General features: G+C 41.6%; 1 protein-coding gene across 5 annotated transcripts in view; it reads right to left on the bottom strand.

Moving 5' to 3' along the window:
- The window catches only part of ST3GAL6 (ST3 beta-galactoside alpha-2,3-sialyltransferase 6), a 104,459-nt gene that overhangs the window by 55,111 nt on the left and 32,510 nt on the right, over positions 1–16,838 (bottom strand). For all 5 annotated transcript variants that reach the window (XR_008555601.1, XM_054714031.1, XM_054714028.1 and 2 more), the window contains exon 3: positions 8,570–8,669. Coding sequence is in view for 4 of the 5 variants with exons in the window: in XM_054714031.1 (XP_054570006.1) it covers positions 8,570–8,658 (89 nt within the window). In the remaining variant the exon portion in view is untranslated. The remainder of the gene's footprint in view (positions 1–8,569; positions 8,670–16,838) is intronic.

The raw sequence follows: 16,838 nt of genomic DNA, 5'->3' as shown, positions 1-16,838 counted from the left end.
ATTCAGAGCAATGGTTATAAGGACACTGAAAAGGATGGAAGACAAATTCAACAACATGTATAAGAATCAAGAGGAAATGAAGAATCAAGAGGAAATGAAGAACGACATAGATGCAAAATGAGGAACACAATGGAAAGTTTCAACAGTAGAATAGAAGAAGCTGAGGATTGCATCAGTGAGTTAGAATACAAGGTACAAAACACCACCCAAGCACAGGAGGAACTGGAAAGAAAACTTAAAAAGCAGGAGGCGGGCCTAAGGGAGCTTTGGGACAATGCAAAACAAAACCACATCCACATAATAGGGGTTCCAAAAGGAGAAGAAGCAGAGCAAAGAATAGAAAACCTGTTTGAAGAAATAATGACAGAAAACTTCCCTAATATTGAAAAGAAAAAAGCCAAACAAGTCCAAGAAGCACACAGGGCACCAAACAAGATGAACCCCAAAAAGACTGACACCAAGACACATCATAATTAAACTGACAAACATCAATGACAAAGTGAGAATCTTAAAGGCTGCCAGATAGAGACAGAAAGTTACCTACAAGGGATCTCCCATTAGAATATCAACTGATTTCTCAACAGAAACACATCAAGTCAAAAGGGAATGGAATGAAATATACAAAATGATGCAAAGCAAGGGACTGAAGCCAAGAATTAATATCCAAAAAAAGGGCTAAGGGAGTTTATTATCACCAAGGAAGCAATGCAAGAAATTCTAAAGAACTGCTGTAAAAAGAAGAAATCTAGGGAAGAAGAAACACAGGCATAAAGAATGAAAAATGGCAACAAGCAAGTCCCTATCAACAATAACCTTAAATGTAAATGGATTAAATGCTCCAATCAAAAGACATAGGGTAGCTGAATGGATAAGACAACATGACCCATATATTTGCTGTCTACAAGAGACCCACCTCGGAACAAAGGACTCACACAGACTGATAGTGAAGAGATGGAAAAAACTTTTTCAGGCAAATGGAAATGAAAAGAAAGCAGGGGTAGCAATACTTATATTTGACAAAATAGACCTCAAAGTGAAGGCCATACCAAGAGATAAGGAGGGCCACTTCATAATACTAAAGGGATCAATACAATAAGAGGATATGACTCTGGTAAACATATATGCACCCAATACAGGAGCACCCAAATATATTAAAAAAAAACTTCTGGAATATAGCAAGGGATAGATCTATAGCAATACAATCATAGTAGGGGACTTTAATACCCCACTGACACCACTGGATAAATCCTCTAAACAAAAAAATCAGCAAAGAAACAGCAATCCTAAATGCCTCACTAGATCAGATGAAATTAATTGACATCATCAGAACACTTCACACCAGAGCTACAGAATGTACATTCTTCTCAAGTGTACATGGGACGTTTTCAAGATAGACCACATATTAGGACATAGGCAAAGTCTCTTCAAATTCAAGAAGGTAGAAATCATATCAAACCTCTTCTCAGATCACAATGGCATAAAATCAGAAATCAACTACAATTAAAACAATGAAAAAAAAATCAAACACTTGGAGGCTAAATAGCATGCTATTAAACAATGATTGGGTTACCAAAGAGATCAAAGAAGAAAGAAAAAGCATATTGGGAACAAATGACAATGAAAACACAACAATCCAAAATCTATGGGACACAGTAAAAGCAGTCCTGAGAGGGAAGTTCATAGCACTACAGGCCTACCACACACACACACACAAAAAAAAAAATCACAAAAAAAAAACGCACAAGAAAAACTTGTAATAAATTATCTAACCCTACAACTTAAAGAATTAGAAAGAGAGCAACAAGAGAAGACCAGACCAGAGTAAGCATAAGGAAGGAAATAATAAAGATCAGAGGAGAAATAAATGAAATAAAGACCCAAAAAACAAAAACAAAAAAGATCAATAAAAACAAGAGCTGGTTCTTTGAAAGGATAAACAAGATTGATGAACCTCTAGCCAGGCTCACAAAGAGAGAGGACCCAAATAAACAAAATCAGAAATGAAAGCGGTGAGGTAACAACCACAGACATACAAAGGATTATTAAAAAAATATGAACAACTCTACTCCAACAAACTGGACAATCTAGACAAAATGGACATATTCCTATAAAAATACAAGCTTCCAAGACTCAATCAGGAAGAATAAAAATACCTTAACAGGCCAATAACTACTGATGAAATTAAAACAATAATCAAAAAACTTCCAACAAACAAAAGCCCTGGACTGGACAGCTTCACAGGGAAGTTTTACCAAACATTCAAAGAAGAACTAAAGCCTATCCTTCTCAGACTATTCCAAAAAATTTAAAGAGGAAGGCACACTTCCAAGCTCTTTCTCTGAAGCCAGCATTATCCTAATCCCCAAACTAGATAAAGACACTACAAAGAAAGAGAATTACAGGCCAATATCCCTGATGAACATAGATGCTAAAATCCTCAATAAAATTCTAGCAAATCAGATCCAGCATTACATTAGAAAGATCATACACCAATAAGTGGGATTTGTTCTGGGGATGCAAGGCTGGTACAATATCCACAAATCAATAAACGTTATACCTCACATAAACAAACTGAGAGACAAAATCACATAATCATTTCAATTGACACAGAAAAGGCATTTGACAAAATCCAACACCTTTTCCTGATAAAAAATCTCAGCAAAGTGGGAATAGAGGGATCATACCTCAACATAATAAAAGCCTTATATGACAGTCCTACAGCCAACATCACATTCAATGGGCAAAATCTAAAACCATTTCCCCTATGGTTAAACAACTAATCTGCTGCCTCACACAACAATTTCAAAAATACAACTAAAAGACAAAAACGTCTACCACCCAGAACCACGGGAAAGCTGGCTGAGTGGAAGATTTACAACTAAGAAGAGAAAGAAGCACAATCGCTGAAAAGCTGAGGTACGGAGGCACTCGAATCGGGCCGGCGGCGGGCGGCTGGGTGCGCGGCTTTTCTTCAACCCGAAGGGAGACAAGCTCCCGATCACTCTGAAATCCAGTTTCTGGGGACACTCGGGGGACCCAGGCACCTACGGGGAGAAGCTGGACTCTCGACCATCGGGTCGGAAAGTGAGAGTGACTTTTGCAGTGGTGCGCCCAGCAATCATTGTTTACTGCGCTGGAGCGCGGGGCGCAGGGACTTGGAAACGTGGAAAGGCAGAGACGGCTGACGGCAGCCATCGCCGTTGGCCACGCCCCAGCCTAGTGACGCCCTAAGACCACACCCAGCCCTGAGGCCCCGCCCTGAGGCCCCGTCCCGCACATTCTACAAACCCGCCCCGGCTCCACACAACAGCTTTTGCATATAAATGGCCTGTTCTGGAGCAGCTTAACCAACTGCAGCTCCAGTCAGACTGCTCCAAAACCGCCCAAGCAAAGGAGGAGAAAACTAGCCCTTGCTGTAGCTCCTGCTAGGGGACACACAGTACACAAGGGTACACCAAGAGTGTCCACCTCAAGTAACTGGGAGGCTGACCCGTTGAACCAATAGGACACCTAGTACACAAAACTACCCTACCAACTTAGGGAAGCAGAGAATATGAGAAGGCAAAGAAACAGATCACAAACCAAAGAAATGGAGGAGAACAAGCGACTGGACATAGAGTTCAAAAACCACGGTTATAAGGTTTTTCAAGAATTTCATGGAAAAGGCCGATAAATTCAATGAGGACCAACTAGAAATTAAACATACACTGACTGAGATAAAAAATATTATACAGAGACCCAAAAGCAGACTAGAGGATTGCAAGAATCAACTCAAAGATTTGGAATACAAAGAGGCCAAGGACACTCCTCCAGAGAAGCATGAAGAGAAGAGAATTCAGAAAGTTGAAGATAGTGTAAGAAGCCTCTGGGACAACTTCAAGCGTACCAACATCAGAATTATGGGGGTACCAGAAGAAGAGAGCAAGATGCTGAAAACCTATTTGAAGAAATAATGAACGAAAACTTCCCCCACCTGATGAAAGAAATAGACTTACAAGTCCAGGAAGCGCACAGAACCCCAAACAAAAGGAATCCAAAGAGGACCACACCAAGACACATCATAATTAAAATGCCAAGGGCAAAAGACAAAGAGAGAATCTTACAAGCAGCAAGAGAAAAACAGTTAGTTACCTACAAGGGAGCTCCCATACGATTATCAGCTAATTTCTCAACAGAAACCATGCAGGCCAGACGGGAGTGGCAAGAAATATTCAAAGTGATGAATAGCAGGAACCTACAACCAAGACTACTTTACCCAGCAAAGTTATCATTCAGAATTGAAGGGCAGATAAAGAGCTTCACAGATAAGAAAAAGCTAAAGGAGTTCATCACCACCAAACCAGCATTATATGAAATGCTGAAAGGTATTCTTTAAAAAGAGGAAAAAGAAGAAGAAAGATAAAAATTATGAACAACAAATACATATCTATCAACAAGTGAATCTAAAAGTCAAGTGAATTAAAAATCTGAGGAACAGAATAAACTGGTGAACTTAATAGAATCAGGCATAGAATGGGAGTGGATTGATAATTCTCAGGGGGAAAGGGGTGTCTGTGTGGGGAGTATGGGAAGAGACTGGACAAAAATCATACACCTATGGATAAGGACAGCAGGGGGGGGGGAGGTAAGGGAAGAGGGGGGGGTTGGAACTGGGTGGTGGGGAGATATGTGGGGAAAAAGGAGAAACACTTGTAATCTGAACAATAAAGATTCATTAAAAATAAATAAATAAATAAATAAAATAAAATAAAAATAAAATAAAATAAAACCATTTCCCCTATGAACAGGTACAAGACAGGGATGCCCACTCTCACCACTCCTGTTTGACATAGTACTGGAAGTGCTAGCTATAGAGATTAGACAAGAATCCTATCTAATAAAGAGGGAATATGCTAATTGACCATCAATCCATCACAAAGATGGCTGCATCCACAGCTGAGGCCAAGTTCCCATAAGGAGCCTTAATGAGCAATCAGCAGGGACCTGAGGCTACACCCTCCCCCGCCCCCATGGGGCTTGACAGGGGACCTTAGGCCACGCCCCCCACCCAGCAGGACTTGACAGGGGACCTCAGGCCACGCCCCCCACCCAGCAGGGCTTGACAGAGGACTTCAGGCCGCGCCCCTCACCTGGCAGGGCTTGACAGGGGACCTCAAGGTGCACTTCCATCCTGGTGCTGGGCTAGGGGACCTCAGGCTGCTCCCCTCGCCCCAGCGACAGGCCGGGGGACCTCAGGCTGCTCCCCCCACTCCAGCACCAGGCCAGGGGACCTGAGCCTGCGCCCCCCTGCCTGGCTGGGCTTGACAGGAGACCTCAGGCCGTGCCCCCCACCCAGCGGGGCTTGACAGGGAACCTCAAGGTGCACCCCCACTGCTGGGTCGGGGGAACTCATGCTGCACCCCCGCCCAGTGGGGCTTGACGGGGGACCTGAGGCTGCATCCCCCTCCAGGTACTGGGCTGGGGGACCTGAGGCTGCACCCCCCCCCCTGCCTGGCAGGGCTTGACAGGGGACCTCAGGCCATGCCCCCCACCCAGCGGGGCTAGATAGGAGATCTCAGGCCGTGTCCCCCACCTGGCAGGGCTTGACGGAGGTCCTTAAGGCACGCCCCCGCCCTAGGCTGGGGCACCTCAGGCCACGCCCCCGTCCTCGTGCCATGCCAGGGGACTTGAGGCTCTGCCCCCTGCCCAGCAGGGCTTGACAAGGGTGGGACTTGAAACTAGACAACCAACTTACACCATACAAAAAATAAACTCAAAATGGATAAAGGACTTAAATGTAACACAGGAAACCATAAAAATCTTAGAAGAATCCATAGGCTGCAAAATATCAGACATATGTCGTAGCAATATCTTTTACCAATACGGCTCCTAGGACAATGGAAACCAAGGAGAAAATAAACAAATGGGACTACATCAAAATAAAAAGCTTTTCCACAGCAAAAGAAACCATAAAAAAAACAAAACACATGAAAGCCCACTGCATGGGAGAACATATTTATCGATGTTACCTCCAATAAGGTTTTAATTTCCAAAATTTACAGGGAACTCATACAACTTAACAAAAGGGAGATAAACAAATCATTCAAAAAATGGGCAACAGACCTAAATAGACACTTTTCGAAAGAGGACATACAGAAGACCAAGAGACATGAAAACATGCTCAAAGTCACTAATCATAAGAGAGATGCAAATCAAAACGACAATGTGGAAACATCTCACACCTGTCAGAATGGCTATAAACAACAAATCAACAAACGACAAGTGCTGGCGAGGATGTGGAGAAAAAGGAACTCTCGTGCACTGCTGGTAGGAATGCAGACTGGTACAGCACTGTGGAAAACGGTATGAAGTTTCCTCAAAAAATTAAAATGGAACTCCCACTTGACCCAGTAATCTCACTTCTTGGAATATGTCCCAAGAAAACAGAAACACCAATCAGAAAGGATATATGCACTACTATGTTCATAACAGCACCAGTTAAAATAGCTAAGATTTGGAAACAGCCTAAGTGCCCAACAGATGACTGGATTAAAAAACTGTGGTAAATTTACATAATGGAGTACTATGCTTCTGTAAAAAAAAAAAAAAAGAACTCTTACCATTTGCAACAGAATGGATGGACATGGAGAGCATTTTGATAAGTAAAATAAGCCAGTTGAAGAAAGATAAATACCACGTGATCTCACTAATTTGTGGAATGTAATGAACAACATAAACTAATGAACAAAAATAGAGGCAGAGTCATAGAAGCATCGAACAGACTGTCCAACCTAAGAGGGTAGGCAGGGGAGGGGAGTGTAAGATATCAACCAAAAGACTTGTATGCATGCATATGAGCATAACCAATGGACACAGACAGTAGGGGGTGAGGGCATGTGCTGGGGAGTGGGAGCGGTTGGGGAGAGGTCAATGGGGGAAAAAGGAGACTTAAATAATACTATAAACAATAAAGAATTTAAATTTGAAAAAGAGAATAATCCAATGAATGCATAACTAAACAGAACAACAAATCAAAGTCAGTCTCCCTCTGTCTCTGTGTGTCTGTGTGTGTCTCTGTGTGTGTGTCTCTGTGTGTGTGTGTGTCTCTGTGTGTGTCTGTGTGTGTGTGTCTGTGTGTGTGTGTCTGTGTGTGTGTGTCTGTGTGTGTCTCTGTGTGTGTCTCTGTGTGTGTCTCTGTGTGTATGTCTCTGTGTGTGTGTCTCTGTGTGTGTGTCTGTGTGTGTGTGTCTGTGTGTGTGTCTGTGTGTGTCTCTGTGTGTGTGTCTCTGTGTGTGTGTCTCTGTGTGTCTGTGTGTGTGTGTCTCTGTGTGTGTGTCTTTGTGTGTGTGTGTGTGTCTCTGTGTGTCTCTCTCTGTGTCTCTCTATGTCTCTCTCTGTGTGTCTCTCTGTGTCTCTCTCTCTCTCTGTGTTTCTCTGTGTGTGTGTGTGTGTTTTTCTCTGTGTCTTTCTCGGTGTGTCTCTGTCTTGCTTTAATCAATAAATAAAAATTTAAAAAAAGACTGATGAATTCAGACAGTTCATTGTCTTCACCATTTCTCCTAGGACAACAATGTATTCGTAAGTAAATATTGATCTAGTAAGCTTCCTTCTCTTTTGTTTGTCTTTCATTACTAAGTGTGGGACAGAGACAGGATGTGGTGGAGATGGAAGGCGATTCCTGTGGTATAATTTTCATATAGTATATAATCAGACTAAATTCTCTAGCTAAATATTTAAGTCCAAAGCCTAAAGACCCACCTAGCATTGGGTCTTTTCTGGTGACCATTTATTTGTTTAACGTTCTTTCATGAAGAGTATTACAATTACTTTTCAATCAACCAGTGATGATTAAATCCAGAAGTATCAGTTTATATTTGTATATAGTAAACACAGGCTAGAAACATGATCTAGGATCTACTATAGAAACACTAGCAAAAAGAGCTAAACTTTGTCTAAGACAGGAAGTTGTCGTGTGGTTTATTTTGATAAAATCATATACTACTACCCATTCTGGATTTAAAGGTCATCAATGCTTTTTTCTCAGACAAAGGACTGAGAATGGGGAAAAGAGTAAAAATCCCATTAGAGGAGTTTTCTCTGTAATAAAACTACCTTTACCTCTTCATAGTTTTATATGTGACATTTTAACTCAAAGTTGTTAAAAAATATACAGATATCATCATTCATCAAATATTTTTAAACAAAGGAAAACATATGTAGTATCTACATTTTATCAAACAATCTCTTATCCAAGCATTTTAGGTGGAAAGGTCGAGTATCTCTGAGTCCAAGAATCACTCCATCAATTCAAGAAGATGAAATATTAGATGAAGACAGTTATATCCCAAAGATGGTCAACACCACGGCTTCACTAGAAAGTCAATAAAAAGGTGTTTGCTTATCATTTTTTAAAACTGTTAGAGATAAAACATACTGGGTAGTAGAATGATAAAACCCTGATTTATAATGGAAAGATAGAAAAGTTTCAAAATGTTACAGGCGATTTTAATAGGTCCCTCTAATATCATTTGTGTGTCTGTGTGAAAGATCAGTTTGGAAGTTATTTTTAAATAGCAAAAATTAAACTTACCAATAGACATTTGTTCCCCATAATATACAATGCAGCACATAGTACAGGAAGACAGCACTCAGGAATATAGCCACGAGGTAGCCTCTCATGGCTGGCTCTCCTGAAACACAAGTTCAAAGGCAAGACTGTCATACAGATGTGTTTATCCAATGGCTCAAATGTAAGTACTTGTGAATAAACATATAAAAAGGGGAAATCAGAAGAAAATGGTGTAGGCCGATTATTTTCAAAATGCCCACTAAATGTGCAGAAAGAGAATTTTTCTCTGTCCCTCCTCAGTCTCTTTTATCAATACAGCTTAATGTATGCGTAACCCAATAAACAGCTCCATTGTTTCAAAGCTAGTGGCTCCCTACTACTTTCTCATGTTGGATAAGAAAGAAAATCATTCACTCAGAACAAAATTTTATACTGAAATTTGAAAGCTTTTTTCAGAAGCATTAATGAATATTTATTTTTCTCTCTCTCAATAGAAAGTAAATATATGCCTTAAGATGTAAATAAACATTTCATTTCTTTAGTCCGTAAAATGACTTTTAAGTGTTATGCATTACAATTTTTACAAGTCCTTTTTCTAATTTTATAAAAAGTGGATAAAAGCACTATTAAAAATATTTCCCATATCCTCAATTTTGATACACCTTTAGATGCACCTATGTGAATGCACAGGTAAATTACGTGCTTTGTATTAAATGATGGTACAGTAGTAGTTCATCACACATTTGTAGACAGAAAAACCTTGATACAATCCTTAAATTAAAAAAAAAAGCCTTTAGAGAATATACATATTTTTAAAACCCAAAACATGTTTATGTAGTTCCCACTTTTACTTCAAAGACAGAAGTAAGTCCTCATTTCCACATGCAATTAAATGCAAAAGACAATCTTATTATATACTAGAGGCCCGGTGCACAAATTCGTGCATGGGTGGGGTCGGGCCAGTCCACCCCAATCTGAGCCAATTGGGCCAGGCCAGCCAGGGGAAGGGGCCGCAGGTGGTTGGCCAGCTGGGAAGGGGCCGCGGGTGGTTGGCCTCCTGGTCGAGCTCCCTGTTGAGGGGACAATTTGGATACTAGCCTTTTATTATATAGGATGGTTCCACAATAGATCTTCTGTTTCAATGCCTGTGACTTTAAACAGGTATACTATTTCCCTTGCATCTCTTAATACATTTCTTGTTCATCTGGACAATTGCATGTACCGCTCCTCTCACTCCTACCCTCAATCAGGGTAATGCAGTGTAGAATGTGCAAATGTGGTTGCATGCATTTCCAAATAATGTAATGTTGCCTCCCTTTTCATGGTAAAATAAGTGTAAATGGAACTCTTAAAATAAATCATCCCTTTGTCTTCCTAAGTAGAATACACTGAACATAATTTAGACTTTCCTTGATCATTAAGGTCTTGTTAACAAATGTCATAATTGTGCTGTACCCTATTCGAGTCGAGACCTCTGGAATTACTGAGCACGTGGGCTGTGTGCTAACCTGTAGTGAGTATCCAGGCAAGGCTGACAATCTTGCCTCCCAGGTGGCAGCTGGTGCTTCCCACTGCTATTAAGACAGCCACCACCCCACATTCCACTGTGATAAATTAGTAAAACATGAATGCTATGTCAGGGGAGAGCAAATAAACTAAACGAGCAAACGTTAGTTTACGCATACTTCTAATTTAGTATACATAATCCCTGTGCAGCGTCAACACCGGTTGGAAATCAGAAGACAGGGTTCATGGCCCAACTCCACATAATTCCCAGCTCGGGGGACCTTAGGTAAGTCTGTTCACCTCTTCCAACCTGAGGACCAAAATATGCATTTATCGTCATTCCCCAAATATTTTTAAACAGAGGAAACCACATGTAGTATCTACATTTTATCAAACAATCCCCTTAACTCATGTGTTTACGCTTGAGAGCACACCACCAAAATGACAGGCACCTGGCACCACACAGGACACAAAAACACGTGCCGAGTATGTTTGTGTATTTTACTGTTGTTTGTTTTCTAACCCTAAAGTGTGGCGGAGAGATTGTCCCATGACGAGACCGCTGCCGGAGGCACAAGCTGGACCCGGGACAGAAGAGGGAGGTTGCTTACTGCAACCACTCAGAGACTGATGGGAACTGATGTTTATTCTGACATAAATCAGCACCGCTTCCCCTGCCTCCACTTCATGCTGGTTCCTGGAACAGGCTGCTGACCTGACATGGACAAGCACGTGATTTCCCATACCAGCTGGCACCCGCATACTAGACTGTGACTACCCTCGCCCACACCCCTTTTTCTATATAATCCTTTGGCACCTGCCAAGTGGGCGCAGGAATCTATTTTGCCTTGCAGTCACCCTGGTCATGTCTCCTAGGTTAAGTTTCCCCTAATAAACTCTATTAATTGCCAAACTGGAGTGGCCAGCCTATTCCTTTGCCTTTTTTTCTGTCCTCCACTTTAGAGGTAGATTTTCTTTCTCTGGGCTTTTCCAGGGTTTGAGTATAACTAACAATTGGCAAGCCAGGCTGGAGACCAAAAAAAACGGGCTTTGGGAAAAGGGCATCTGTAGGGGAAATCCCAGGTTGGACATATACTAGTACATTCATGTGGGGCGGCCCCTATACTCGATATATGTGTGAGTACAGGGATGCCCCCCGAATGCCAGATGATCTCAAACATCTGTGTCCAGGCAGGAAAAGTTATGACCATAGGCTGGTCCCTATTATGGGTGGTTTGACTGGCCACTGTCACTCAGCGAGAAGCCAGGGTTAGCAAAGTAGAAGGAGAACTGAAACTAGAAAAAGACACTGGAATGTCTACACTCTGTTAGCTCAGGACGGCTGATAGAGGTGAGGGAGGAAAGACCCTGTGAGCAGAGCACACTCTTCTATGGAAGCCATGAGGTCTCCGTGTGCATCTGTTTGTAGGTTCATGTATGTCTATATACATGTTGTATTTGTGTGGTATTTTCTACCTTCAAGTGGTATTGCTGACTGGTAAAAGAACTATGTTTAATCGGCTTAAAGGATTTAAGCACTAAATTAAGGATTGAGTATTCTAAAATTGTCAGAAATATAGAGACCAACCTAAATGCTTTTCAGGATCAAGAGATTTGGGAAAATATCTGATATTAAAACTACCTTAAGTTTGTTAGTTTAATTAAAACAGATACATCTTTACCTTTTGTTTTACCTAGGCTTATAAATTTATCAGCAAAAAATAACTTAGAATGAAGGCTGATTTTATCTAAAGTTTTATCAAGTTTTGTGGGTAATCTAAACATAATTGTTAAGAACTAATAAAATAAATAGATTTAAGTAGAATAAAAGGCCTTTAAGTGATGGCTTTAGCAATAACTGTAGAATGTTTATGAGAAGAAGCCTTTGAAGAAAATTATTTTTAATGTGTTGTTAAGCTTGCCAAGATTAAAATGGATTTAATTAAGTAACAGAGTTTGGTTCTCTTTCTCTCAGTTAAAAAGACCAAGTTTTTTTGGATTTTGGGTCTGCTCCTGATAAGATATTATAACAAGTTTTCTGCTTAGAAAACAAAGATTCTATATTTTCGCAAAATAATTTTCTGGCTCAGCATGCTAAGTGGTTGAGCATCAACCTATGAACCAAGAGGTCATAGTTGAATTTCCAGTCTGGGCAAACATCCGGATTGTGGGCTTGATTCCCAATGTGGGGCATGCAGGAGGCAGCCAAGCAATGATTCTCGTCATTGATGTTTCTATCTCTCTCTCCCTCTCCCTTCCTCTCTGAAATCAATACCAACATTTTAAAAATAATTTAAAAAATAATTTTCTTTGCTTTACGTTGTTTTAATCAGGTCTTTGATTACTAAATAAAATGGAATCTTCTCCATAGTAAAAGCTAACCTCTTGCATTTGAAATGCCCTGGACGACTTTCAGCAAAAGGCAGCAGCAGCAAAATCTATAAAGATTATGGCACATATGGATGAAGTCCACCTGCTTCTGCAAGGATGACCCCTCATTGCCAGACTTTTGCTGTCCTGATGTCCTTGTAATATGGCAACAGTCTGCTCCTGAGTCAGGGAAATTAAGATGGGCAAACAAGGGTTGTCCATCAAATGAATAGTCAGGGCTATGGAAAACCCGACGGCCGCTTGGTTCTTCCAGGCTCCCTGGAAAACCCCATGTCTCGGTATTTGCGTTCCTTCGTTCACCCTAGTGCCTTTAAGCAGGACTTAATTCACCTGCAACTCCATCTACCTTGATGGCAATTACCATCCAACCATCCACCAGATGCAGTTGGTGCTGTTATCCATTACATCCTTGTTGTGTGTATATCTTCTGGATGGGTTGTAGCCTTTCCTTGCTGCAAGGATGATGCCCTCACAGTGACAAAGAACTGTGAGAAAATGTGTTCCCACTTGGGTTTGCCTTCCAGCTGCTCCCTCAAGGCTACTTGCCTCGCCCCACCATGTGCCCGGGATGGTGGCTCTGGACCTGCACCGTCTTCCTTCCCGACCTCTGTGAAAGGGGCTCCTATTGATGACCTAATGCTAACCTGTGAAGAATTGCTTGGTGCAGAGAACTTTGCAGGCCTTCCTGAGCCACCTACAGCAAGGAGGATGGGCAGGGAATACACAGAAAATTCCAGGCCCGGGCACTGCAGTAAAGTCCTTTAGTGTCGTATGAGACCTGCACTGTCACAAAGTACTAGCCTAACCTATCCACCAAAAAAATGGGAAAGAGAATGTTGTGGAATTCTGGGGGACTGGTAAACATTTATGCCCCACATAGCACAATGCCTTCAACCATTATATTGTCTAGTTAAGTCGGGACATATGTGGGAACAGGGAGCCGAAAACAGGCTGCCTTTGAGAAGATAAAAGCACTGGTCAAATTAAAGTCCTTGGAATATCCCAGGCAGGGTTGCCATCTGAGTTAAATGTTTCAGTAACCCTGGAGGCATGGGCTGGCCATTCTGGCAAAAACAGCAAAAGGAAAGAGTGCCCGTTGGATTTGGGTCCCAATTATAGAAGGAAGCAGGTATCAGATGTACCCCAATAGAACAGCAACTACTGACAAAGAATACAGTGCTCTCACCAAAGAGCAGACAGTCACAATAAGTACTTCCCTTGCCATTAAGCGTGGGTGGACAGACAACACAGAACGGGCTCTTCCACAGCTCAGACTCCCACACCCACTGAATGGCATGTTTACTGACAACAGAGTAGCACCGTCAAATAGTCCTCTGCCTTCAGAGATGCAGCAATTATTAGGCCCTGTTGAATATACAGACCCTCCGAATGCTCCCATTCCTATTCCTTAGTCAGCCCCGGCAATCTGCAAAGAAGGAATATGGGAAGTTCCGGCTGGAGCTTGGTAGGGCTCTAGGCAGGATACTCCATCTTCCTGGATGGCAGTTACCATCCAACCATCCCCCAACACTACCTGGGTGGAAACAGGAACAATGGGCTGAATTAGGAGCTGTCTGGTTGGTAATCATGCATGAACCTTGACTGCTGATCCTGTCTGTATACTGACAGGTGGGCCATTTAAAGGGAGTGCCTTTAAATCTTAGACAATGACAATAAAGAAAAAGGTGGATAATTATGAACAAACCTTTATGGGGACAAGAGGTTTGGACTCACAAGGGCATGAGGCAGACCTTGTCTTACATGTCCCTGCCTGTAAGGCATCCACACCTTGGTAACCAGGAATCAGATGCCTTGACACACTTTAGCAATGAGCCATCAGTTGGCACTACAGTTGGGTACACCGGAAGAGTGGGCGTAGCAAAGGAGCAGGGCTGCCCTTAAAAATACAGTGACCTGGTCAATACAGTTATTGAATGGAGGTTCCATCTCCTAAATCAGTGATTTTCAACCTTTTTCATCTCATGGCACACATAAACTAATTACTACAATTCTGTGGCACACCAAAATATATATATATATATTTTTGCCAATCTGACAAAAAAAATAGGTATAATTTTGATTCGTTCACACTGGATGGTCCAACAAACTATGATACGGTATAGTAGCTCATCACACATCTGTAGGAATCTGATGTACCCCAATAGAACAGCAAAAACCTTGATACAATCGTTAAATTTAAAAAAAGCCTTTAGAGAATATACATATTTTTAAAACTCAAAACATGTTTATGTAGTTCCCACTTTTACTTCAAAGACGGAAATAAATAAGTCCTCATTTCCACATGCAATTAAATGCAAAAGACAAAGTTATTATATACAGAGCACAGAGCACCAGGCCCTATGGTCCCTGGACCGGGGACAGTGTCTGCAGTGGGATGTTCCTGTTACTTCCCAGGGTGAGTCAGATACTCCCCAGGCCTGTGTGGGGAGGAAATGCTCAGTCTCTGGTGGGATCCTGTTATCCTAACGCAATGAGGAGCCATGGAAGCACTATCGAAAGAGTGGAGAAGGTAGGAGTCCTGGTCTGGCATGTTCCTCCCTGTATTCACCTCCTCATGCCAGGAAGCACCACCTCCCCTCACCCACATGTATGGTTTACACAGCCTGGTCAGTTTTCAAAGACTGCGGCCACATTAACATCTAAACATCGGGCCACAAGTGTAATTCTCATAGAGGGAGAAGACCTCTCAATTCAAGTCCCTACTAAATATTTTTCTTTCTGATCTTAGACTTCTGCTGTTCTGGTGGCATCCAGTTTGTCTTCCAACAGCCTAAAACATGTGTCATATGTACGTTTCCCTTAATAAACTCTATTAATTACCAGCCTGGAGTGGCCAATCTGTATCTTTGGTCTTTCCCTGCCCTCCACTTAAGGGGGACGTTTTCATTCTCAGGATTTTTCCCTGGGTCTGTGTGCACTAACATAAAGTCAGCTGTTCTCTTGCTACACAGTTAAGTGCATGGGTTTTGAGAAAGCCAAACTGAGGCTTGGCTCATGCTTAATGCGGCCTGTGCTGTATTCTTATTGACCTGACAGGAAGATGCAGTTGGGTGTTGCTTTGGCAGAAAGCCCAGCATCGGCTGATGGCAAAGGGAACAAAGCAAGTTCCTCCCTTTGCACTTTGTTCTGTCTTCCTCACCCACTGTAATGCATGCTATCTGGATGTATTATAGGGCATTTTTAAAATGACCTTAAATTTTTTTAGTATTAAGCAGAAAATAAATTGCATAATATTGACTGGGGGGCGGGGAAGCGTGGTTCTGTTTATTGAGAAATCATTAGTAAAATCTAAGTGATGGAGAGAATTAAGGTTTGGGATTATCCGAGTCAAAGTTCAAGCCAGGGAGGTGCTTGGGATATTAGACACATCGCTGAAGTGGCTAACTGATGGCTCAGACAGACAAGATAGCCAGCCCAGAGACTGGCCCTTATAATATGTGCTACAAATGCTAGCTTTCCTTCCTCCTCTTGTGCTGGATGAGCAGAGAACCGTCAAGGAACTGACCTCCAGCCTGGTTCTAAAAGGCAATGCACTGTATACGTGAGAGAGGTGAAACTAGTAAACACTTTGGCCAGAGGCCACGAGCCACGCTTCATGATGACAAGATAGGACTGTCAGTGTGGACAGGGAGCTGATGTGGACTTGGCTTATCTCATCCCAAAGACTGAATGCAAATTTTATTTTCCCGCCCGTGGAGGTATCACCCAAATATGAATATAGGATATGTTTAAGTCTTGGAAGGCATTTTACCATGGGCCAAAACAGTCACCAAACAACTACTTAAGTACTCAAATTAAATATTTAAGGCTCCACCTCGAATAACATCATTTATGCAAACATCCAACAAGGATGACAACAGTATCAGTATTTTTTAAAGACATATTTACATCTAAACAAGATAGCATATGACATAGAGAAAAAATTCAGTATTTACATTTCAATTTGTTTATCTGTCCCCCAAAACACAGTTTTGGGGAAATTTATGTATTATTTCACAGAGCACAGAAGTATGGGTAACCAACATTTTCATTCACAAATGTGGTTTAGTTATAAACAAAGAAGTATGAGAGAACGTTCTTTTTTTCTTCAGAAAGTAAAATGAGCCTACTCTTTGAGGAGCTGCTGCGTACACCACCTGAGAAAATTTAGGAAGCTGAGCCACGCTGTTGTATTTCACAGACAATTCAAAGCATCCAGATTCAAGTTGCAAAACAGACTTGGACCAACCAGGATATCCTTGTGATAAACTATAGTTCCTGTTTGCTCACAGGAAAAATCTTCCAGAAATAAACAAATTCTCTAATTATATTTTATAAATGGAAGGGCGATTTTGCTTTGAGCAAAGGTATTCAAAGGAAAACTAGTTAGAAT

The sequence above is a fragment of the Eptesicus fuscus genome, chromosome 3 (assembly GCF_027574615.1).
Source record: "Eptesicus fuscus isolate TK198812 chromosome 3, DD_ASM_mEF_20220401, whole genome shotgun sequence".
Taxonomy (NCBI): domain Eukaryota; kingdom Metazoa; phylum Chordata; class Mammalia; order Chiroptera; family Vespertilionidae; genus Eptesicus; species Eptesicus fuscus.
Note: the sequence above shows the minus strand (reverse complement) of the source record. Positions and strands in the feature narration are given on the sequence as shown.